Source organism: Miscanthus floridulus, chromosome 15, assembly GCF_019320115.1.
Source record: "Miscanthus floridulus cultivar M001 chromosome 15, ASM1932011v1, whole genome shotgun sequence".
NCBI classification, from domain to species: domain Eukaryota; kingdom Viridiplantae; phylum Streptophyta; class Magnoliopsida; order Poales; family Poaceae; genus Miscanthus; species Miscanthus floridulus.
In genome coordinates, this window is record NC_089594.1 from 65,298,322 (window position 1) to 65,324,264 (window position 25,943).

General features: G+C 49.5%; 1 protein-coding gene and 1 pseudogene across 1 annotated transcript; one reads left to right on the top strand and one right to left on the bottom strand.

Moving 5' to 3' along the window:
* Positions 1–1,286: 1,286 nt before the first annotated feature.
* Positions 1,287–18,971, top strand: LOC136507566 (FBD-associated F-box protein At2g26860-like; annotated as a pseudogene).
* Positions 18,972–19,549: 578 nt separating this feature from the next.
* On the bottom strand, positions 19,550–25,219 carry LOC136508180 (uncharacterized). The gene is made up of 7 exons (XM_066502808.1): positions 24,643–25,219; positions 22,892–23,083; positions 22,473–22,745; positions 21,453–21,555; positions 20,889–21,007; positions 20,549–20,716; positions 19,550–20,446 (listed from the first exon to the last, which is right to left on the bottom strand). The coding sequence occupies exons 1-7, from the start codon at positions 25,018–25,020 to the stop codon at positions 19,865–19,867; spliced, it is 1,815 nt and encodes a 604-aa protein (XP_066358905.1). The 5' UTR covers positions 25,021–25,219; the 3' UTR covers positions 19,550–19,864.
* Between the last annotated feature and the right edge of the window lie 724 nt (positions 25,220–25,943).

Here is a 25,943-nt window from a genome sequence, read left to right on the forward strand (position 1 = left end):
AAACAGTTGTGGTGTCATCAGTGATGCATACCATAATATAGCTTATCATGAGGCTTAAGGAACAGGCAAAAGGAGGTTAAGGAAATTTGTACCCGGATTTAACAATGTTAGGCAACAGCAATAACCATTTAAAATAAGTTAACTCCTAAGACAACGAGTCAAGTGTGTTGTCAAATACATTGACACTAAGGTATATATTGTAAAGGAGAAAATCCAAAATTATTTTAAAAGCATCGAGCACATAAGTACTGAGCAAGTACTTATGGATCCGCTTACCAAAGGTTAACCACCCAGTGCGTCTAGAAAACAAACAGTCGACATGGGTTTATGGGAAAGCCTATGATTTCTGGATACTAAGGGCCAAGTTGAGTATCTGTTTTAAAACAGAGAGGTGCGTTGTAGTTGTTTAATCTAATGGCAACAGACCGTGACGATGAGGCACGCTCTATGCACTGATCTGTGATGGAATGGGAATAAGATAAAGTAAGTAAGTTAAGTTTAAGGAATAAGGTGAGATCAAGGAGGAGAATGTTAGTTTGATCTCCACCAATTAATCCGCCCTTAGATCAATGCCCTGATCGGGGACGCCCAACCACTCCATGATTGGTGGCCCCCGTCGCACAGCACCATAAAGGGGTAGTTGGGACCAGGGTATGAGGTACGAGGCTGACCTGAGCCACCGTAATCTGTCTACAGAGAAACCCTAATCCGATCAAAAGAAAGCATGCTGCCAGCAATAGAAAGCTGCCACCGATTTCACCATCACCTCTGCATCGCCACTACTACGCTGAACTTTACCGCCCACACTGCGTACCCGCTCCAATGACGACCACTTCTTCCTCTACCTCCTCTGCTAAGTTCGAAAGGTATGGCCCTCTGCTCCTTTTCTCTCTCTAAGTTTTCTCGGCTTTTTCAAGGCTTATACACTTGTAACAGTGAAGTAAACCCACAACATCTACTCCAGGTGTTCGTAAGATTCTATCAAGATGTGCAAATAGTTGTAGCTGATGATCCATTTCGATTTGGTTTAGATTTCACTCTGCGCTCGATTCCCCTCCGTCCCGATTTTTTTTTTCCTTTGCTTCCTGGGGATTGAAGGGGAAACCTAATCCCTGTGGGGAAATTAGTTACTTGGTGAAAACGAGAGGATGATCGTCCTGCTCACGTTGTCAAAAGTTTCAATATCTATTGTAGGAATAGCAGTGTATACTAGTATGTTTTATTCTGCTTGCATCAGATAATTTTCTCACCTTCTACGCTCATTTTTTTGGCAGCTAGGCGGGACAATGCAGCTCAGGTCCGGGCGTCGCTTAGTGTACCCACCGCCGGAGCCGCAAGGATGTGGCCATCGCCGCCGGTCCCAACACAGCTCAGAGGACAGGATCAGCGGCCTCCCAGAGGACCTGCTCCTCGAGGTTCTCGCCCGTCTCAGGTCTCCCGCTGGAGCTGCGCGCGCCGGAGCGGTCTGCCGTGCCTGGCGCGGCCTCTGGACCGACCTTCCTGAGCTCAGGTTCTACAGCGCCCAACCCCTCCATGTCGAGTCAACGCTCGCCAGGATCACCCGTCCCTCGCTGGACCTCCTCGACATCAATTTGTGGGCAGACTGGGCCGACGACGAAGACTGGAATTGGCAGGTATCCTTGCTTCTCCACGGCGCCGCACGGGTGTTGCCGGATAAACTCATCATCACGGTGTCATGGGGCCCCCTAACAAACTACGCCGTGGATCTTCCTTGCTTCGAACGCACCTCCTACCTTAGTCTTGACTTGATGGGAAACCTCCCAATTACGTTGCCACAATACGGCGAGTTCACTGCCCTCAAGAGCCTTTATCTGAACTCGTGCTGCATCGACCTTGGCTCCCTGCTCCCCCTCTGCCCATGCCTGTGCATCCTGAACATCGGGAATCTAATTGTTGACACGGTGATTGTTCACTCGCCGTCGCTTGAGGAGTTTGTCTTGGAGGTACACAATTAGGACATTAGTTGCATTGACATCGCGGCCCCAGTACTTAAGGAGGTGACATTGGATGTCGATATTGCTAAAGGCTTTAGTTTGTCTTTCTCGGCACCAATGGTGAAGAAACTCAGATGAGGTTGCCATTTTCCATGTGTTTGTGTTGGGTTCGGCCAGATATGGCGCCTCATCAGCATAAAGGAGCATGAGCTCGATGATTTCCATGTCGTCTCGCTGAAATTAAGGAGTTCTGCTAATGTGAGTATGCTACTTTGCTATGCTTTTCTTCGAAACTTTTATACCAAAATTGTTGTGTTATTATATGCAGCCAAATGGTTTTCTCCATGTGATGACAATTTCCTCTTTTGATAACATTGGAACACTCTATTTGTTGATATGCAGGCTGGTCTTTTGGATGCAGAATGGAGCATTGCACAAGTGATAGCTCGTCTTCCAATTACTGTTTTTTCTATTTTGGAGCTGGATCTCGATACAGAGGGGTGGCATGCTTTTGGACCATTGATGTTGCGTCTGCTTCGGATTCAACCAACTATACAAAGACCTAAGGTGGTCCTAGCACGTGACAAGGTAATCATTTGGTTGTCAATTCTGTAGTTATGTATTCTGATTGGCTACTAAATTTTACATAGCAGTGACTAACCGTTGTCCATTTTTCTTTCAGGTACGAGTGCCATGTCCAGTAAATTGTCCTTGTGAACAGTCTAGCAACTGGAGAAGTGAAGATGTCTCTTTGGCGAATCTTGAAGTTGTTGAAATTCATGGCCTGGAAGGAAAAGATGATGAAGTTGATTTCCTAAAAATCATACTCCGATGTGCAACAGTGCTTCGGAGATTGACAATGACTATTTCTGATGACATCTCACCATGTAACAACAGCTATGAGAAGATCTACAGCATTATGAAGGAGTATCCTGATGTGGAATGCCATGTTATGGCATCTAGTTCTGAGGAGGTTCTTTATCCATGAATAGAAGAATATTTGCAAATGGCAACTGGTGACGTCCTTATGCTTTTGTCAAATTTTTATCTTGTTGATATGTTTTGCTAGAGATTTCTGTATGCAAGTTTCATGATAAATTTGGTGGTGATCACTGCACAGAAGGTGCCGTTGCCTATTAGTAGATCAATGATTTGCATCCAGATCAAGCTCTAGTTTAATGTGTCCCACAGTAACTCAGTAAGGCTCAACTCCTTTGTATTGCCTGCAAGGCAAGCTAGACAAGGGAACACGGCCTTGTCTCTCTACTCATGTCAAGCATAACTGCACTCACAATGTAATGTGCAAAGAGCACTTCAAAATTCCCAAATGCGAATGTGTAGCCCCATCTTTTCACTATGCCTTTGATGAAATGAAATCCAGTTTAACCTTTTTTAAAATAGAACTCTTTGTAATTCATGAACTAAATTTCAGGTCTGGTTAGCATGTGGTTTACTGGTCAAGATAGGGCAAGTTCAGTTTGTCGGTGCTGTTTTCTTAGTTTTTTTTTAATAAAAAAAACTAAAAATAAAAGACACATTACAAGCCTGAGAACTTCCATGGAAAAAGAACTTTCATCTAGAGGAACAGTTCTGCACGATTTGTTCTCAACAGGCCAAGTCAAGTTGCTTCAACTTACCTTTCACTTAAAGATTCTAGTGTTGTCCTCCAACAAAAAATGGTCCTGTATTTTTCCTGCACGTCTTGGTTTCTACTACATTTTTTTTATTGATCAGGTGTACTAAAACTGAATCGGCCACTCCCATCCCAACAGACCGTTATCTGGTTTAAGCCATCAGAAATTAATTGCTGGAAGATATACGCGGTCAATTGCCATGCTTGTTCATGGAAAAGATCCCACATAATTACCCGGTCAAGTAGTACTGAAGTAGATGGATATCATATAAATATTTGTCAGATAAATTCGCAACATCAGGTCAATGCATGTTCCCGCAGGGCTATTATTGCCAGCAAGATCACACTTAGTTTGTTTGTTTCCTCCATATGAAAGGATGCTCTTGGGGCTGGGATCATGCATATTAGAGAGATTTTTGCATTAGATAAGACCATCCCAAATGCAGGGGTAAGGTAACCCAACAAGCATCTCTGCCTCAATTCATACAGAACCTGCCCTTGGAAGTTCGATCTGCGATGCAAGTTTAGGAAATGGATGATGGCTGGCTGGTGGGTAATTTGCTCTTCCCACCGTTTCAAAACAAACGCAAGACAAAATCTTCCAACTTTGAACTACCTTTGGATGATATCGTTCTCCTTGGTCATCCACTATTTTCTTCCGTTCTTAGTGGGACCGAAAACGACGACCAGAGTGAGGGTGGATGAGAGCCTCAAAATTTGTTTCGAAATATTCAGCCGCTGTCCCAAATTCACCACTAAGAACAAACCATAGCATACGTTCCCGAATCTAAAATACACAAGCCAACTAGTGACGAGAGTAGCTAGATAGGTTCCATGAATTAGTGGGGAGACAACGCAAAAGACGGAACGCGTATCGGAGCTCAAACGACCAAACTACGGACAAGAAAGCGAGGCTGGAAAATGGGCCGGAAATTCCTTGGGTTTGGACCAGAAATCCGACCGGCTAATTTTACGCAGGGAATCAGACGGGCACCGGACAGCCTTGCCCGGTGCACCGCTCGGTCTTGGGCGCTGTACACCGCACCGTGCGGTGCCAGCCGAGCGCGCCGAGAGAAAACGGACCGTGACCGAGCGCCGCGGGTCTGCTCGCAGCGCTGCTCCTTGCCGTTCTGAAATTCCACGAACCTGACAGTGACTAACTCAAATACGAAACAACGAACAGAGAGAGGCCAGGGAGGGAAAACTGCGGCAGAAGGAAAGATCAAGCAAGTAGTAGTCGGACCAGGATGATTGGGATTGCGGACGGCTGCCCCTGGAGTCCAATCTACTGCAAATCCAACCAGCAGAAAAGGAGAGGGAAAAAGTGGAGCAAACTGCCCTGTACTGAGGACGAGCGGAAGACCACCGGCGGCCACGAGCTCTCGCAGGTGCTGCGCTGCTGTGCGCTAGGAGCCGAGCAAGCCTCCACTGAAGGGCCACCGGTGCCCGAACCTGTGTGCGCTGCCTGCACCTCCGATTAGCACCAGAGGACCTCGAGCAGAGACGAGTGCAACGAACAGAGAAGAACGAACAGAAAAGAGGCGGCCAAAAACGAACCAAAACACGATCAAATCACCATGATTCGTTTCCAAAATTTGCACAGATACAATTCAACTAGGAACGATCCTATCCCAAAAAGATCATCGCCTTAAATCAATCCAAACTCCAGGGCTGCACGATTTTGGGAAAAAACGGGAAAACGAAGAACAGAGAACCAAAACGCGAAAAACACGGTGCACAAAGTGACCAATAAATAAATATTTATAGTTTTGTCGTACGTTGTGATCAGAGATGGCCTAGCATTTAATGACACATAGTTTATACTGGTTCAGACAACGTGCCCTACGTTCAGTTTGAGTCGGTCGGTGATTTTATTCCTGAGCTCAGGTGCTCGAAGTTTGCAGAAGCGAGAAGAAGAAAGATAGGAGTATAAGAAGTCCGGTCGGAAGGGTCGAGAGTGACAAGAGCTCCGCTATATGCTAAGTGTTCGAATGGGTGCTCGTGGTTTGAACCTGGTGGCTCTGCTGTTGTGTACTAGTGAACTCGATCGATCTAATCAATCTAGAATGACTTGAATTTACCTTTTCGTTGGAAGAGAGCGCACCCTCTTTTATAGATGAAGGGGATGGTTTTACAAGTGAGAGAGAGAGAGTACGTATGCTTCTAAGCCTTGTTTCCCATGCTAGCGGGTACAGGAAGATGCTAGGCGCCCACAACACTGTTGGATGTCAGATGCACGTGGAAGGTTGCGTCGTCTTGTTCGGGTATGGTAGATATTGGTACATGCTATACTGTTGATGTCCAGAGACATGTGAGGAGTTTCACCATGTTCACTCGGTACGGTAAATACCGGCGCCCACAACACTGTCGATGCCCAGAGGCATGTGGGGGAGCCTTACTGTATGAGAGTTAATGGTGCCCACAATACTGTAGGGAAAATGTCGACGCCTACAACACTGTTTGGGCTTTGTTGTGCCAAGGAGGTTGCAGAGTACTATTTCTGCAGGTGTACAGGGTACGGTCCCTGGTATCGTGGTTTGACTTGTGCGCCCTGCCTTGCTTTCTCCGTTCGTTCCCTGGTCTTTTCCGAGCGGACATTCCCGGTCGATTGGTCCTTGTTGGCTCTGATCGTGCCAGTCAGAGAAGAGCCGTGAGCAGGGGTTTGGCACATCCCAGGTCGAAGACGCGGGTCGGAGTCGGAAGTAGTGTTTTGGCTAGGCCTTTCGGTCGGAGAGGTCGTCCGGAGGCGGGCTGGAGACCGAAGCGAATGCTCCAGTCGGAGAGGTGGGCCGGAATCGGAAAGCGGACGCTGTTCTTCCTCGGCCAGGCCTCCCGGTCAAAGATTTGATCGCCCCTTTGGCCTATCATTTAGGTACTTGGGTCGGCTCATGAGTTGTGCGTTTGTCTGCTTGGGCCGAACTTTTGTTGGGAGGCTGATCCGTGAGGGACCCTGAGTTTATGAACCTGACAGGAGCCCCCGAGCCCCCGGGCGATTCGGGTAGAATCGTCTGGGGGATTTTTGTCTTGACAGCGGGTGCGCGCGAGCACACTCGTGGGTGTAGCCCCCGAACTACCGGGCGATTCGGGCAGAATCGTCTGGGTTTTTTTTCGTGTTACCAGCGGGGGAAGTTTCGTTTTGTCGACGGGTGTGCGCAAGTGCACCTGCGGGTGTAGCTCCCGAGCCTTGGACGATTCGGGCAGAATCGTCTGGGGGTTTTTCAGTGGGCGTGTGTGCGTGTTTTTTAGTCAAGACGGAGTCGTCAACCAAGGCGTCGTTGCGCAGCCGAGGCATTTTAGTTTTTGGATCGGGCGAGATAGAGCTCGTGGATCCTGACGCTGATGCGCGCTGTGGGATCGGGCGAGACAGTTAGTTTAGGGATCGGACGAGACGGAGTTTGCGGGTCCTGGCGTCAGTGCGCGCCGTGGTATCGGGCAAGTCGGAGTCGTGGATCCTGGCCTCAGTGCAGCCCGCGCAGCCAAGATAGTTAGTTAGTTTAGGGATCGGGCGAGCCGAAGCTCGTGGATCCTGATGGGGCGAGTTCGGGGTCGCAGACCCAGGCGTTTGGTGTGCAGTCGAAGCGTAGCCGAGGGATGGGTCGAGTTCGGGGTCGTAGACCTAGGCGTTTGGTGTGCAGTCGAAGCGTAGCCGAGTGGATGGGGCGAGTTCGGGGTCGCAGACCCAGGTGTTTTGGTGTGCATTGAGCCCCCAAGCCCTGTTGGGCTTTTGGTAGGGGTCGGTTTGAGTTGTGTGCGTTACCCCGTCCTCGGTTTGTCACAACCGGAGGGGCTGAGTTTTGTCCCTTGTCCCGATCGCTTGGGCTCGAGTGACGTGCTCAGTGAGTTCGCTAACGGGTATGATCGAGTGGAATCCGGGTCTGCCATTTGTGATGGGGTCGGCATAGCCCTCTTGTGACATTCCACTACTCCTTTACCTACAACCCGGCAGATGCTTGGGTCGTTCCGGGGACCGACCCGGGTGGCCTGACGGCCTCCCCTCGATGGAGATTCTATGGGCTTGGCAGAGGTTTAGGATCAAACGAGAAGATTGAGATGACCCTGTCTGCTTTGAGGCAGACTGGGCGAGGGCCACACGGGGCTCATCTATGTTTTCTCCCCTGGCTTTGTTTGACGTGGGGCGGCCTCGAGCCCTTCGTGGGCCGGCCTTCGAACCCCGGTCGGTCGTTGTTCATGTCGAATGAGGCAACTGCCGCTTCGTGATGCAACACAAAGCGTTGTGATGCATCTCGCTGCATGTGCGATGCTTAGTTCCCGAGCCCCCAAGCGATTCAAGGCCCAAATCGTCCTGGGGGCATGGGCGTATGGAATGAATGCGTGTATGGATGTATGAATTGATATAAAGAAATAGCGGGGGTCGGTAGTGTTACCTTGATGACTCGAGTGACGGGGTTTGAAGAGCTCCAGTCGGAAATATCCGACTGGGACCAGTGCTCGTCGTTCGTGACGGAGTCGGCTTGGCCTACATGGGGTGTCCCTTTGCTCCTTACCTGTCTCTCGATGTGTTTTTCTGAGCCGTTCGATCAACTTTAGGAAGCCTGATGGTCTCTCCTGGCAGAGATCCCGTTTTGGGTTTTTCCAAGTCCCGTCTGGTGATGCGGAGAGCTGCCTGCGCGTGGTGACATTTTGGTTTTTGCGCCCGGCGTGCGATAGTGGTGGGCCAAACCCAGGCCATGTCTCATCTCACCAGGTGGCGTTCCATCTGACTAGGCGTCGTTCCGTCGGTCAGTGTGCGTCCCATCGATCAGGGTGTGTCCCATCGTTTCTCATCCGCATTGAATGGTGCGTCCCATCGTTTCCCATCCGCATTGAATGGTGCGTCCCATCGTTTCCCATCCATCGGTCAGTTTTTCGCTCTGATCTTTTGCCCCTCTTCAGTTGTCGCAATTCCTCCTTAAATAGGGGGAGGGAGAGGGCTTTCCGTCGCAGTCCTTTGCCTGTTCTCCAACTATTATTTCTCCTCCTTCCTCCTCACCGAGAGTGCATGTATACCGCGGCGGTTCCTAAGTGAGAGAGAGGGTAAGCGAGGGGGAGGACTTACAGATCCTTTCGTGAATCTAAAGCGCGATGTCGAGCTAGAGGCAACCTGAGGCGGTGCTAGCCGTCTTTGCGTGAGAAGGGGTGGCTTCCACCGAAGGGGGTGGCATGCTGGATTCATCTGCTAGGCCTTTTTTGGGATGGAGCCGTGTGTGGATTTTTTCTGGTGGATCTTCATCGGGTGAGCCTTGTTGGAGGGGAAGTTACCTAGGATCGTCTGCATGCGTCATCACACGTCACCTTGACCGGACGCACACAGCCAGCGTCCGGTCACTTCTAGCGCCAGCGTCCGGTCGATGACCGACGCCTGCCCGCTGACTACCACTACTGAACGGACGCCAGAAACCAGCATCCGTTCACTGCGTGACCAGAGTCCGGTCCACTCTGTGGGACCCTATCTTTTCTATATAGGGTGCCGGTGGCACTGTCGGACTGTCCGCACTCTATGGGCAGACATTCCGCCGATGGAGTTCCTAACCCTTCTCGCCACCGTTTCATTGCCAAGTTGATCCACATCAACTCCAACTCTATCTCCTTTGTAAATGTGCCAACACCACCAAGTGTACACCACCATGTGTATGTGTGTTAGCTTTTCACAAACATTTTTCAAAGGATTAGTCACTCAACTTGCCACGCCACTCGATCCTAGCGATGATGCAAAGTTAGATCACTCGAGTGGCACTAGATGACCGATATGCAAACAAGTTTGCCCCTCTTGATAGTACGGCCATCTATCCTAAACCCGGTCATCAACTTCTCTACACACCTATGACCGGTGAAATGAAACGCCCTAGGTTATACCTTTGCCTTGCGCATTCCATTCCATCTCCTCCAATGTTGATGCAACACATGCACCAACATGATCAACAATGATATGATCCACTTCATATCATCACGTGATCATATTGGTTCATCGATCTTGTCATCACTTGCTTTTCACCGTTGCCTTCGTCCATCGGCACCTAGTCTTGCTCAAGCTTCACCGCCACGCGGTTCATCGCTCCATAGCCTCCGACTTGCCCTTTACGCTTGCAACCGGTCCATCAAGCCAAGTCATGTCTTGATCTTCTCCACCTTGATCACATGACTCAATGGCATGTCTCATTTGCAATGAGCTCCTTCATCATCACATGTGTGAGCTTTGCAACATCTTCAAGCCATTTTCACCTTCATGGCATATGTTGCTCACACACATATTCCTATGGACTAATCACCTATGTATCTCACATAAACATAATTAGTCCACCTAGGTTGTCACTCAATTACCAAAACCACACAGGGACCTTTCAGTAGGTCGACTACGTCTTGCTGAACCTCCGCGGCTCAGTCGCGGTCGAAAGCCTTCACTCTTGGGGCGTCGTGGTCGAGGTCGGAGGGCAGTACTGCTTCAGCTCCATAGGCTAGGAAGAAGGGTGTGAACCCCATGGATCGGTTCAGGGTCATTCTCAGGCTCTAGAGGGTCGCTGGGACCTCCACAACCCATCGCCCGGCGTACTTGTTGAGTCGGTCGAAGATGCATGGCTTAAGTCCTTGGATGACCATACCATTGGCATGCTCGACCTGACCGTTAGTACGTGGGTGTCTGACCGAGGCCTAGTCGATTCTGATGCCGTATCCATCACTAAAGTCCAGGAACTTCTTCCCGATGAAGTTAGTCCCGTGGTCAGTGATGATGCAGTTGGGAATGCCGAACCGGTAGATGACGTCGAGGAAGAATTTCACCGCCTCTTCCGAATGGATGTTTGTGATGGGCTTGGCCTCTATCCACTTGGTGAACTTGTCGACTGCTACGAGTAGGTGAGTGAAACCGTCTGGGCCCTTTTTGAGGGGTCCCACCATGTCGAGGCCCCAGACCGCGAATGGCCAGGTGATGGGGATGGTTTGGAGCTCCTGTGTCGACAAATGGGTTTGCCAAGCGTAGAACTGGCATCCTTTACACCTGTGGACGACCTCCTCTGCATCTTGTAGCGTGGTGGGCCAGTAAAAACTTTGGCAAAAGGCTTTTTCGACCAGCGACCTTGGGGCCACGTGATGTCCGCAAATCCTAGCATGGACCTTGAGGAGAAGCTGCTTCCCCTGGTCAGTGGGGATGCACTTCATGAGCACCCCTGATGGACTCAGTTTGTAGAGTTCGTCACCGAGCGCGACGAAGGTCTTGGCGCGTCGAGCGATCTGTCGGGCTTTAGTCCTTTTGGGTGGGAGAACCTCCTCAAGGAGGTAGGCGAGTAGCAGCGCTCGCTAGTCGGTTTGATCGAGTGCCAATATGGCGATGTCGGCGGATGACATCATGATGGAGGTACTTGGATCAGAGCCCCCGAGCGCTGGCTTGGCGTTGGGGTCGGAGCCCCTAGGCACTGGCTTGGCATCGGGGTCGGAGCCTCCGGGCGCTGGCTGCGCATCGGGGTGTGTCTGGACCAGACTTTGTAGGATATGGGCGGACGGCTTGTGGACATCATTGATGAAGACCCCGCTTGGGGATGGATTCCGCTTGGCGGCCAATTTTGCAAGAAAATCGGTGGCATCATTGTCCTTTCGGGGGACATGATGCAGCTCGATCCCTAGAATTTGTCCTCAAGCTTGCGCACCTCTTGGCAGTATGCTGCCATGAGGGGGCTTTTATAGGAGGACTCCTTCATGACCTGATCAACAACTAGCTCTGAGTCACCGCGAACGTAGAGTCACGTAGCACCAAGCTCGATGGCGATACGTAGTCTGTTGATGAGGGCCTCATACTCCGCGGCGTTGTTTGAGGCTGAAAAGTGGAGGCGGATGGCATAGCAGATCCTACTCCCATCCAGGGAGATCAGAACCACTCCAGCCCCCGAGCCGGGCGCCATTACGGACCCGTCAAAATACATTATCTAGTACTCGTGAGTGACATCCGGGGTTGGTAGCTGCACCTCTGTCCATTCGGCGACAAAATCCACGAGAGCCTGAGATTTAATGGCGGATGGGGGATGTACCTCATGTCGTGGCCCATGAGTTTGAGTGCCCATTTAGAGATCCGTCCTGTGGCGTTGCAGTTGCGGATGATGTCCCCGAGCGGGTATGAAGTGACGACCGTGACTTCGTGGTCAGTGAGGTAGTGCAGAAGCTTCTGGGTCACCATCAGCACGTTGTATAGGAGTTTATGTACCTAGGGGTACCGGACCTTGGGGTCGGTGAGTACTTCCCCAATGAAGTATACAGGCTACTGGACCTTAAGTTGGTGTCTTGGCTCCTCCCTTTCGACGACCAGCGTGGCACTTACCACATGGTTGCTGGCCGTGATGTAGAGGTGGAGGGGTTCTCCCCATTCGGGAGCGACAAGGATCGAGGCTGACATGAGGGACGCTTTGAGGCTCTCCAGAGCCTACTGAGCTTCCTTAGTCTAGACGAAAGTGTCCATCTTTTTGAGGAGCTTGTAGAGTGGCATTCCCCGTTCGCTGAGCCAGAAGATGAATCGGCTTTGGGTAGCCAGACAGCCAGTGAGCCTTTGCACGCCCTTGACGCTGCGTATGGGGCCCATATTGGAGATGGCCATGATTTTTTGGGGTTGGCCTCGATGCCATGCTCGGACACAATGTATCCTAGCAGCTTCCCCTTCGGAACCCCAGAAACACATTTTTTGGGATTTAGCCTGATGTTGAACCTTTAGAGGTTCGCGAACATTGTGGCCAAGTTTGCAATTAGGTTGCAAGCTTGAGTCGTTTTGACCACTATGTCATCAACATAGACGGCGATCGTTGGTCCTGGCCGCTTGGCTTGATTAGGCTGATCGAGCGGGTTGATTTGGTCGGTGAAGCATTGCTGCATGCACCTTCAGTAGATGGCGCCAGCGTTCTTCAAGCCAAAGGGCATGGTTACATAGCAGTACTAAACATACAGGGTGATGAACGAGGTTGCGAGCTGATCAGACTCTTTCATCACGATCTGGTAATTGCCCGAGTAGGCATCCAGAAAGGAAAGGATCTCACAACCCGAGGTGGAGTCGACAATCTGGTCTATGTGCAGCAAAGGAAAGTGATCCTTTGGACATGCTTTGTTGAGGCCAGTATAATCAACACACATACTCCACTTCCCGGTCTTCTTTTTAACAAGAACGGGACTGGCAAGCCAGTCGGAGTGGAATACCTCTCTGATGAATCCGGCTGCCAGGAGTTTGGCGATCTCTTCGCCTATGGCCCTGCGCCTCTCGTCGTCGAAGCGATGCAGGCGCTGCTTGGCGGGCTTCGATCCCGGGATGAGGCGCAGTGCGTGCTCGGTGACCTCCCGCGGTATGCCCGGCATGTCAGAAGGCTGCCATGTGAAGACATCGCGATTGGTGCACAGGAAGTCGATGAGCTTGCATTCCTATTTGGTCGGGAACTAGGTCCCGATCCGCACCGTCTTGGTTGGGTCAGTGGGGTCGATTCCCACCGCCTTGGTTTCCTCGAGTGGGTGGAAGGCTGTCGAGGGGGTTGGTTTGTTGTAGTCTGGGACTGTCGGGGTCAACGATTCCCAGAGCCATGGGAGCTCAGGATGAGTTGATGACCGCGGTGGCGAGCTTGAAATGCTCGCGGTCGCATGTGAAGGTGTGCGAGAAGGCGCTGCTCACAGTGATGACGTCGTTCGGTCCCGACATCTTTAGCTTGAGGTAGGGTAGTTGGGGATCGCCATGAATTTGGCGTAGCATGGCCGCCCCAAGATGGCGTGGTAGGACCCTAGAAAGTCCACTACTTCGAAGGTGAGGACCTCCGAGCGGAAGTTGGCTCGGTTGCCAAACATGACGGGCAGGTCGATCTACCCGAGCGGGTATGCCTTTGCTCCCAGGATCAACCTGTGGAAAGGGAGAGCCCGCTAGGTGGAGTTTCGATCGGGGGATGCGCATGGCATCGAGGGTGTCAATGTAGAGGATGTTAAGGCCGCTGCCTTCGTACATCAGCACCTTGGTGAGGCGCTTCTTGCGGACGATGGGGTCGACAACGAGCGGGTAGCGTCCCGGTCTTGTGACATGGGAGGGATGGTCCCTTTGATCAAAGGTGATCGAAGATTCCGACTAGCCGAGGAAGGAGGGGACGGCCGTCTCGGCGGCACATGCCTCCCTATAGCGTACCTTGTGCTGGTGCTTGGACCATATGCCATCGGATCCATCGAAGATCATGATGCATTCCTCAACGTCGTGGAAGCCATCTCCATCCTTGCCCGCCGCGCCTCCTTTCTTGGTTGCCGCCTCTTTTTTGTCTCCTTTCGACCCGCCGGCCTGTCGTAGGAAATGTTTGAGGAGCTCGCAGTCCTTATAGAGGTGTTTGATGGGATAGGTGTGATTTGTGCATGGGCTATCCATGAGCTTGTTGAAGTGGTCAGGTAGGCTTGCCCGTGCGATCAGCTGCGGTGACCAACGCGGTGTTGTCCGATCGGCGCCGATCCTTTTTGTTCTTCTTGCCCCTCTGTGTGGAGGAGCCTTCATCTTGGTCCACGTGCTTGGCCTTGCCTTTGTCCCGGCCTCCGTTGAAGACTGCTCCAACCGCCTCCTCTCCGGAGGCGTGGTTAGTGGCGACGTCGAGCAGGTCACGGGTGGAACGGGGTTTTAGGAAGCCAAGCTTGCGGATCAGGGATTCGCAGGTCATCCCAGAGAGGAATGCGCTGATGACATCCGCGTCGATGACATCATGGATGGAGTTGCATCGTTGGGAGAACTTGCGAATGTAATCCCGCAGGGACTCGCTGGGCTCTTGTTGGAAGCTCTTGAGATCCCCTAGAAATTCCTGACAAAGACCCTCTTGAGGTCCGCCCAGTCACGGATGCTGTCGTGTGGGAGAAATTCAAGCCATGCCCGAACATTTCCCCCCACGTAGATGGGGAGATACTGGATGATGAAATAGTCATCATCCACCTCTCCGGCTCGGCAGGCGAGCCAGAAATCTTCGAGCCAAATACCAGGGTTTGTCTCCCCGGTGTACTTGGTTATGTTGGTGGGCGGTCGGAAGCGTTGTGGGAACGGCGCTCTCCGGATACGCCGGTCAAAGGCCCGGGGTCCCGGGCCCTTAGGGCTAGGACTCTGGTTGCCTGTTAGGCGATCATGCCTAGGGCATGTTTCACCGCTCCCCTCGATGGTTCGGCCAGGATCCGTGTCGCCTGCCCTCATCGTCGCCCGGTGGACGTCATCATCATGTCGTGTCTGATGCCGGTTGCTAATGACACTGTGAGCGTCTTGGTGCGGACTAGGCCGTTTGCGTACTGGCGGTCAGTGAAGAGCAGGCGCTAGGTCGGACCATGGCGCGGCCGCTGCCTCCTGAGCCGCACTTGGCGGCTGTAGCGGCGAGCGGATGGAGCGATCCATCTGGCGCGTCCCCACTCCCTAGGTGGGGAGAGAGGGCGCGTGTTGGAGTCGCAATGTGGAGCTTTCCGCCTGTTGAACGGCGGCGGCTTCTACCAGCACCCAGAGGTTCCGGTAGACCTCCCGCTCCTAGGAGTTGACGGGCTCGGGAACGTCGCGTAGAAGCATTATCGCAGTAGCGATGTTCTGGCTAGCCCGAGCGAACTGTGGGGGATCATTCCCCTCGTTCAAGATATCATGTTGGACCTAGCAGGCGCGACACTGGGCGCCACCCGCCGGGCCATGCGCATGGGGCGCAACGTGCTGTACCGAGCGTGCCGACATAGGCAGCGGTTGATTCTGTCATCGTTGTTGTAGTTCCTCGGCATGGACTCGCACAAACACGAGGGCCCCCACACACGGATCTAGAGGGGTGTGAGTCTACATAGACTCCGCAACGAGCGGCGGCTGTCTCGGGGCGTCCACCATAGCGCACTCCTGGGACGGACGGTGGCTAGGTGCCACATCACCGATGCTAGAGCCATCGCTCTCACCCTCGTCATCCGGGAGTTCGTGGAAAGTGGTAGGAGTATAGCTCGACATTCCCACGAATGCGAATGTGGCAGCAGCGTCCTTTGGAGCCCTAGAGCACACGCGTCCGCGGGGGATGCGAGGTCGTAGGGGAACCGATCGTACGGCATCCACGGCGTGGTCAATACGGTCCCTCCGGATAATCGGCAGGAGATAGTAAATAGGGAGTAAATAATAGTATGCATATTACTCACAGTGGGGTTTGAGCTGAGAGTTTGCTCGAAATGAAGCGCAGATGCATTGTCGTTGAAGTCGCCGTGCGTCTCGGAGCCAATGGAGGGCGGCCCTCTGATGGGCGCTGGAACAAGAGCCTCCTCGCGGAGGTGTAGTACGCCAAGCTGGTCGACGACGAAGTCTAGGCTTCCGAAGAGGAAGGTCTGGGACGGCTTGAATATCGGGTGGAACCCACATCCCGATAGGTGGGAGTGTGGGAAACACCAGTGAGCCGAGGCGAGTCGTATCGATTGAGCCTGCCATGGCGATGGTGGCGGAAAAGTGGGTCATCCGATGACCAAAAAGTGTTGAACGTACAACGTCTTCCCCACGGACGGCGCCAACTGTCGATGCAGAAAGTGACCAACAAGTAAATATTTGTAGTTTTGCCGTACGTTGTGATCGGAGGTGGCCTAGCACTCAATGACACAGGGGTTATACTGGTTCAGGCAACGTGCCCTACGTCCAGTTTGAGTCGGTCGGTGACTTTATTCCTGAGCCTAGGTGCTCGAAGTTTGCAGTGGGGTTACAAACGAGAAGGAGAAAGATGGAGGTATAAGAGGTCCGGTCGGACTCCGGTCGAAAGGGCCAAGAGTGACAAGAGCTCTGCTTTGTGCTAAGTGTTCGAGAGAGTGCTCGTGGTTTGAACCTAGTGGCTCTGATGTTGTGTACTAGTGAACTCGATCGATCTAATGAATCTGGAATGACTTGAATCTACCTTTCCATTGGGAGAGAGCGCATCCCCTTTTATAGATGAAGGGGATGGCTTTACAAGTGAGAGGGAGAGAGTATGTATGCTTCTAAGCCTTGTTTCCCATGTCGGCGGGTACAGGATGATGGTAGGCACCCACAACATTGTTGGATGTTAGATGCACGTGGGATGTTGCATCGTCTTGTTCGGGTATGGCAGATGTCAGTACCTGCTATATTGTTGATGCCCAGAGGCATGTGAAGAGTTTCACCATGTTCACTCGGTATAGTAAATGCCGGCGTCCAGAACACTATCGATGCCTAGAGACATGTGGGAGAACCTTACTGTATGGGAGTTAATGGCGCCCACAATACTATAGGGAAAATGTCAGCGCCTACAACACTATTTGGGCTCTGTTGTGCCAGGGAGGTTGCATAGTACTATTTCTGTAGGTGTACAGGGTACGGTCCCTGGTATCGTGGTTTGACTTGTGCGCCCTGCCTTGCTTTCTCTGTTCGTTCCCTGGTCCTTTCTGAGCGAGCGTCCCTGGTCGGTTGGTCCCAGTCGGCTCTGATTGTGCCAATCGGAGAAGAGCCGTGAGCAGGGGTTTGGCACATCCTCGGTCGAAGATGCGGGTCGGAGTCGGAAGTAGTGCTTTGACCAGGCCTTCCGGTCGGAGAGGGCGTCCGGAGGCGGGCTGGAGACCGAAGCGAATGCTCTAGTCGGAGAGGTGGGTCGGAATTGGAAAGTGGGCGCTGTTCTTCCTCGGCCAGGCCTCCCGGTCGGAGATTCGATTGCCCCTTTGGCCTGTCATTTAGGTACTTGGGCCGGCTCATGAGTTGTGCGTTTGTCTGCTTGGGCCGAACCTTTGTTGGGAGGCTGGTCCGCGAGGGACCCCGGGTTTACAAACCCGACACCATGATTCCGAATACCGAAGGGCACTGTGAGGTTACGGCCTCACTTCCCAACTCGAATTTCCTGTGTTACACAAATTTAGAATTTGTGGACCTCAGGAACAAATCCTAGGAGGGCGACTAAATGAGGAAAAAATAAAAATGTCCAAGAGGTGAGACTGAGTTGAGGCAGCCCTATCTTATTTATAGGCCTATTACATAATTCCACTAATACCCCTAGATATTTTAGAATGAACTACCTAGCCTGAGGGCATTATGGTCCAGCCCGATTTCTATCGATCAGACGGCCACGCTTCCTGCACAGATTTGCTTCGCCTCAACGCAACCTTTGTGATCCCGCCATGTGCCGTCCCGTTCCTCCTCGAAACCTCCGCCTGAGTTTTGAGGCCCTAACCCGAAAACTATCCGTCCGATGGTTTTGAGGCCCAAACCACCAAACCGTCCGTAAGTAGCGTACTTCATACGCGCCCCTCACAACTCGACGCGTGTTACCTCCGTCCTCGACCGCTCGGGCGTCAAGTCTTCCAGAGCCTCGCTCGACTTGCACGTCCGTTGTCTTGACTCGGTCAACACGGTCACTCCTCCATATACACCTGCACTTGTCGATGTCCCCAGATGTCCGCCACCACGACTGGTCACCCGGCCTCCTGGTCCCTCAGTCCAAGCCTCACGTCCGTCCTTCACCGCTCCCGGTCCATCGGCACGGCACGGCCCTACTTGACCTTCACCTCGCCGTCGACCACTGCTTCCGAGCTCCACACCTGCGCACCACGAGCCAAGAGATATGTTGCACAACCCAACTCACGCTATGGTTAATTCTCAAACTCAACCCAAGACGCGAATCACGTTGACAATCATTCGTCACAAATCCGAACCACAAGGGCACATATGTGTTCACGATTAGAGAAAAGAATAAAGTTCGATCCAATCCACGTCACGTTCTGAAGCCTATATGTGGTTTTGTCTGACGAAACAAAACAGAAAGGGGGTTTCTCCTCTTCTTTTCAGGGGCATGTTCTGGGTGGAAAACCTGGACCCTGAAGCCGAGCAGCTCCTTCCCACTGTGTGTGATCCAAAAGAAAACAGAATGGGGTCCCTTCATTTTCTAAAATTCGGTTCCCCCATCAAGCTGTACGAGATCGAAGGAGGCCACGTGAATCTTTAATCTTCCTTTTACTCTCATCGCATTGCATGTACAGTACAACAACATATGGCGAAATGAACAACACAAACAGTATATACTCTACAGCAGTCAGATCCTGCCTATCACCACCGTCAACGCTAAATCGAAAACCTGTCAAAAGTTTAACAGGCTGGGCTACCAAAACGGTCACTGAGATTGGGGATGGAAGTATTGCATCCCAGGAGGTGGCTGCATGGGCCCGCCTGAAAGGAGGGAACTGCAGTCTGAGGGCTTGTTTGGAACGCGGGAAAATTCTCCTGTTCCTGTGTTTTTTCTGTGAAATTGAACTGATTCCTGTGAAATTTCTGTGCGATTTCTGTGAAATTCCTGCGTTCCAAACAGGTCCAGGCGCTAGGTTCATTGGCATCTGCTACTGAAGTATCGGTGGCGCTGGAGGCAGAGTCTGCGGCACGACAGCCATTTGAGGCTGTGGAGGCGGCGGCGGCGGTGCTCATGTTGTAAGGCATGCCCATCATTACACCTCCAGGCTGAGGGACAAACTGCTGGGGAGGGGCCTGGTATATAGATATTGATATTGTACTGGGGCTGCCTGAGGTGCAGGGGCTTGGCTCTGCTGCATAGGTGCTTGCTTGTTGCACTGAAGATTGCCTGGGGCTGCTGCTGAGCTGTTGTGGCAACCATTTGTGGCATTGGAACGAAAGCAGCATCATTTGCGACGCTTGGTACCTGCGAAAGTTGGTCAGTTTTTGCCTCTTATCTGAGCGGGTTTCAGATGAATTCTTCAGCAGCAAACTTGGAAAGTGCAGACTGCAGAATCTGCTGAGAGTTTGATGACGCTGCAATCTTTTGAGCGCTTGCATCTTTTGGTCATTTCCATATCCACCATACTCCATGCCTTGCTCAAGCTTATTTTGTGGATTAACCTAAGTAAAGCATTAGTTCATTAATTGTTACTCAGTTAAAAAAACAAACTACGAAATTTCACGTACCCTACTCGTTTTATTTTTGGTACCCAACTCGCTCATGCCCACGGGTAGAATTTCACATCCATACCCTGACCCACCGCATACGAAAGCCAGACTACCATCCCTAGTCTCCTGAGAGAGATGATGCCCGCGAATTAATGGTTAATATAATAATATTCACAGCTAAAAAACTGCTGCAGTTGAAATTACAGAGACAATCACCAGGTTCAACTCTTTGAGCTCTTCCTGAGGTGCCTGCCAAAGTGAAATGACAGCAAATAAACAGACCAGAGCCAAACTGGCGGTGTTGTACATCTTCTAGATCGCTATCACAAACTTAAACCCACTACAATTACGCACAAGCAATCTGAAACAATGATTTTCCTTTTCATGATCTGTACAATAATTATCCTGTACACGCTTTTGATGCTACAAAGAGTCCAGCTGGTCGTCGATGTCCTCTGCGAGCTTGTCTATCAACTGCTCCATTGTCTTAATGTACTTGGGCATGTAATGTTCTCCTATCATGGACCTCGCCAGGCGAATCTTACTGTACAAATGTCGGGGTGTCTCATACAGGGCGACGACCTCCTCCTGGGCTCCTTGCTGACTTGTGGTTGCCTCTTCTGCTGCTGGCAATCCAACCATGTGCAATATTTTCCCTGGGGCATATAGCTGGTGTGGCTCTTGAGCAGAGGTTGACGATGATGGCACCTGCTTCTCATCGGTCAAGGACTCTACAAGCTCCATGGTCTCTTCTTCATCTGTTTCTGTCAGTGCTGATCCCTTTTCCTCTCTGTTGTTGTCCTGGTTATCTGATTCTTGAAGGTTTAGTTCACCAAGATGGATCGAGACAAGCTCAACAGCTGTTGCTTCGGTATTTTTCTCAGTTTGGACTTCCGTGCCCTGAATTTCTATACTCTGTTTGGGTGCAGCCACACATGACCAGCAAACTAGTGCAGGGCGTTTCATTACCACAGCATGGGTATCTGCTGAAGGCTTACTCCCAGCCTGCCAAAACACCATGAAGGCATAATAGATTTACAGTTTCATCTGTTTAAGAACTAGTTCTTGGAATAACATTTTTTAGCAAAAAAAACAAATTTATTATACCTCAGGACTCTCAGATTGTAGCATATCAACATCCACAACCTTAGATCTTGGATCAGAGACAAAGGGCACATGAGATCTTATGAAACTCACAGAACGGTTCACAAAACCTAAGAATCTAGTCTGCTGAATTTGTTTGCGAAGGTCGTGTGCCCAAGACGATGACATAACCTGCCAACATTCAGTACAATAGTATATATATATATGTTTTCTTTTAAGGGAAGTAATTGTTTGAAGAATAATTATCCTTCCTTCTAACCAACCACTTAACTATTCAATATAATTCTGTGTTCCACTTTGCTTAGATACTCAAATATCAGCAAATGAATTGGCCGAGAGGTACCTCTATACGAAGCTTGGCAGCAGAAGCTATGCCAAGAGATGGCACTACGTCATTTCTGTTAACAATGGTGTTAACAAAGTCTTTACCCGACTCAGCCAAGTCCCATGTCATGCAAGCAGCTGAATCGCCAGTGGAAATGTAAATATATCAAACAAAGCATTCAAAGAGACAATTTTCAGACAACAGAGAAACGTTCCAGAGATGTTAGATTCTAGTAATGATCTAGGCTTAGGGATAATTCAGAACAATGTGTTCTAGTGATAGATAGCTCATTACAGCTATCTTAGAACGTCGGTTGCAGTTATCATTAAGCATAAATACAACATAATTATCCTTTGCCATCCTTTTAATTTTTAATATGACTAATACCAGAGCTCTCTTATAAAATGAAAAGTGTGAATGGAAATGCCAACAGGTGAACCAGTGAGCAGTCATTACAAGACATCGTATTGTGGCAGCATGCCAATGTTGCGTTTTAGTGAAGGATACTGTTTGCGAATGGAAATGGAATGCCTTTTCTTAACTTATGTTGTTCAAAGTAAACTATAATTCTCAATGCAGTACCTGGCCCAAATGCAATACAAGTGGATGATGACAGCTTCTCGTTCTCGCGTAGGATGTATGTTAGTATTGTTGCAATCCCAGCTCCCATTGAGTGTCCAATGATCTAAACAAAATAAAGTAAAATGAAGAAAGGGTCAGATGCAAGGCACAAATATTTAACATCATATACTTTTTTTTTAAGGAACCTGGCAGGAGCTCTGCCTCTCAATTAAGGAAGGAAAGAGAGTTTATGTGCAGAAACATCATATACTGTCTGTGATAAAAGTTGGATATAAAGAAATGTGGGGCTATATAGAAGTCCCTCCCAAAACAAAAGAAATCATCTAGGATGAACAATAATTAAAGCAAAACAAATTCAAATAAATTCCTTCAGGTTCTACACATGAACATTTGAGTAGACATGCACTGGTTAGCTAACAAAATTATAAATACACTGAAATCACATAAATAAATATGAAAGTTTCGTCAAAAACAAATATGAAAGTCAACGAAGAAATGAGATACAACACTATTAAGTTGTTCAGCATTAGTTTCATATTATTTTGATTAATTTTTTACATTCATGAGTGTGGTCCACTTATTCTCTCTACTCATGGTAGTCATAACTTTAAGCTTGTACCTCAGTACTTTGGCAATCCATTTTCTTAAGATTCTTGCTCAGCACTAGAGAATCCTAAAGTCCATTGATGATACTTTACTGCAAGAGTGCTTAGAAGTTCATTTGCTTTGGCTTTAAGAAAGGAAAAAACATATTTGGCATTTCCAGTTGATAACAACTTGCAGTTCCACTTGCTTTAGCATTCACGACTTATGTTGCTTTTGTGCTATTTACTAGGTAGACAAGTAAGCATCAATTCCGAATTACAGAACTGTAGTTCAATACAGAAGCAGAAAATATAAAAGAACGGACAATAGATGACTCATCAATATGTAATACCATGAGTTTTCGACAATGCAGAATGGTTGAACTTGAACATCAAAAGATCACCTGCAGATACTCGCTAGAGCTGAAGAAATTACCTTAACCTCATACTCTGGGAATTCCTCGATTGCTTTACTCAGGCAAGGAATGGCTTGTTTTGCAATCCATCGAGCTGCTACAACCATTCCACAGTGGGCATAGCCCAACACTAGCTTGGAAACACGACCTTCCTGGACGACAACGTGATGAAATGGAACCTCTGCGCCAGTTGCTGCTGTCAACCGCTCCTTAACACTGATAGCCCCCCTAATGAAAAGGAGAAAGCATTTGCTACTTCTGTCACGAACAATGGTGAAAGCAGGCTTCAGGAGCTGCATGATAGAACAGAATTTCATCCAGTTACTCTTGATTTATTATCAGCAGTGGAATGAACAGAAAAAAAATCGCCCGTGACAAGTTTGGGATGTTGAGTCTCAACGCATAATTGACAACAGAGAGTTAACTGATACTTACGCACCCTCGCCTTAGATTTATTTATAAGCACATCATTCTGGCTATAACCACCATACTCCAAAAACACGTTGTATGGCTTCTTCGAGAAATACATGCATTGCTTCAGATATCTGAGCAGCGAAATCAGCTCCTGCCTTACCTCAGGCCCATTCAGTAGTACAGAATCACTTCCAGCATACTCATGCTGCAGATTACCCTGTAAGAGTAAACTGACATGTCTCATTTATCCATGACAATATGTAATCTGTCGACATCACGACTTACAGAAATAAGATAAAAGTACAAAGACAAATGAGCAGACCAATTTCTAGAGAAAAAAATTATCACAACCTATGATTCTAGAATGTAGAATACTTAGAGCCGCTAAAGGCAGCTAGCATCTTATCAGTTAGGTATCTGGTTCAAATCCAACGATCACTTAACTTTACAATTTCTTGTTGCCTAAAGTAATCAAAGTGGAGTTTGGTTTATAGGAGGGAAAGACCGAAAGTAGGGTAGTTTATTTATATATAAAACAATTTACTTAAACAATCCCAAGTGAGTCAAATTTAATAGGTATGCTAAAGTAGTCCCACTCCATGATGGACCAAAATCACAAAATTATTGAAGAGAGCACAGTAGTATATATGGATGGTGAGGTGAAAAGCTAACTGCATACAACCAACTCCATCAAAACAGATGTCAGCAAAGTAGTACTAGAAAATAATTGAATTGAACTGTTCGTCGAATTGTGTAACATTCAAGAATTATGCAAACACTAAGGCCCCGTTTAGATGCGAAAATTTTTGGCTTTTGGCTACTGTAGCACTTTCGTTTGTATTTGGTAAAAATTGTCCAATTATGGACTATTTAGGCTTAAAAGATTCGTCTCGCTAATTACGGACAAACTGTGCAATTAGTTATTCTTTTTACCTACATTTAATGCTCCATGCATATGCCGTAAGATTTGATGTGACGAGGAATCTTGGAAATTTTTGGATTTTTGGTTGGATCTAAACGGGGCCTAAGACAACACGCATTAATGTACTCGTTTGGTAGATTGTTCTCAAACTAGGCACAAGTACCCACGTAACCTCCAAGCTAGCAAGGAAACATGTTGCAACATAGAAGCATTTAGCACTTACTAACTAGTAGTACGTATTAAGGTGTGGTCCCAGTTGACAGCAACTATATGGAATTGCTTCAAAAGTGGACCAAATAGATTTTCAGCAAGTTCGGCGAGCAACTCAGAACAGTCCAGTATTTGATCAGATTCCTAATACACGGTAGTTTCTTTCAAAAAGCCATGGGCCTGCCGGACTGTCGACCAATCTAAAAGAGGGAAAGGAAGAGAAAAACACAGCATAAATGCGCAACGAAAAACCGGACCACGGGGGAAAGAAACTCGCGCAGATTGGGGGCGTTTCTTTCTTCTGCATCTTTTCTTGCAAGCAAGCAAGATTCTTCCCGGGAGACATTTTCCATTTCACGGTTTTCAAACAAGATAATAAAGGGAAAAAGAAAAGAAAAGGCGACAAACCAAGCTTGACCGAGAAAAATTCCACGGAAGCAAAGTAGCAAACACATCACCTCCAAGTTAACCAGGCGGGCAATCCCAAAAGTGAAAAACCTTGAAAAAAAATCTCGTGCAAGACAAATCCAAAAACAAAACAAACATTTTTAACGGCACAATGGGGAACGCAGGGTGCTACTCCTCGTCGGCGTCGCGCGGCCGGCGATCGTCGAGGGAACGGACGCGGGCACTGGCACGCATACCTGCTGCCGCATGTAGTACTTGATCCCGAAGGCGAGCTCCCCGAGGGCCCACTTGCCGAGCGTCTCCGCCCAGGTGAGCCGCACGGTGCGCGCGGCCAGGGCGGCCGCCTCGCCCCACCCGTCCGGGGCGCGCTCGGGCCACCGCCGCCGCTTGGTGCCGCGCGACGCCCGCCGCTGCTGCTCCCGCCGCGCCCGGGCCTCCTCCTTCCTCCGCCGCCGCGCCTCCGCCGCCGCCGACACGGCCGACGATATCAGCTGGTCCTCCAGGGCGGCGCCGCCGTCACCGCCCGCGGCGTCCCCGCAGAGCCGCCCCGACAGCACCAGGTACAGCAGCACCGCCGTCCCCGCCGCCGTCGCCATCCCCTTGTTCGCGCCCATCCCGGCCGGCGCGGTAAGAGCACGAGCGCAGGGCAAGCGCAAGCGCAAGCGCGTGCGTTCCTGCGTGCGCGAGGGTTTAGCGCGTGCGTGTGTGTAGGTGTCGGAGCGCGGAGAGGGAGAAGTGGGGGTCGTCGGACGTCGTGTTGGGACGGAAGAGGGGGCTCGGCTAAATCGACGGGCGACCGTGGCCGGAAAGACGATTCTGCCCCTATCGCCACTTGGCTGCCTTGCTTTGTTTTCTATATATACCTCGGGTCCACCTGCTGTCAATTGTGATTTTGTGATCAGCTTCTTTTTTATACGATTAGATTTTCTTAAATTCCTTCCTAATTTACACGTTCATGAATACGAGGGTACATGTATCTTTTACCGGCGTTTTTAACTTGTCTCAAGATTTCTAGAAACTTATTTATTATAGGACAGAGGGAATATATATTCTATCCTTAATCCTTAATATTAAAGACACTTAAATTTCTTCGTTCATCCTCTCTTTTTCCTTTTTTTAATCTATTACCTAATAATAAAGAACAAAAATTTCAGTCTATTTTTTTTATCCATCTATTTTTTTGTCCGTCTCCCTCTAAGTATCGAACAATTGAGAGTTTTTCCATCCGAACTTATTATATATATAATAACTTGTGCTCATGAGTTAGGATATAACTCTTGTCTAGCGCGATATGAAGTCTGATTCTAAAACGGATTGGTTCGTGTATGTGACTCGGACTCATCATAAGCCGTGCTCATAAGAGTTTAAATATATGGCGTACATAAAGAGTCCTATTTTCATCCGTCATTGGTGTCTAATGTTCTCCATTGACGGTTTCCTTTTTTTTTTCCAACGTGTCAAAAAAGAACCTGGGGAAAAAGCGAAGAAACAAACATGTACCAAATCCGATGTATATTCAAACTATTAGAGTTGGAAA

What these genes read in the sequence shown, in the direction of transcription:
- LOC136508180 (XM_066502808.1), bottom strand. Translation starts at nt 25,020, where the DNA reads ATGGGCGCGAACAAGGGGATGGCGACGGCGGCGGGGACGGCGGTGCTG. An exon ending in AGTACTACATGCGGCAGCAG is followed by an intron (nt 23,084 to 24,642) that starts GTATGCGTGCCA and finishes TTACTCTTACAG; the next exon opens with GGTAATCTGCAGCATGAGTA. An exon ending in TAAATAAATCTAAGGCGAGG is followed by an intron (nt 22,746 to 22,891) that starts GTGCGTAAGTAT and finishes TCTATCATGCAG; the next exon opens with CTCCTGAAGCCTGCTTTCAC.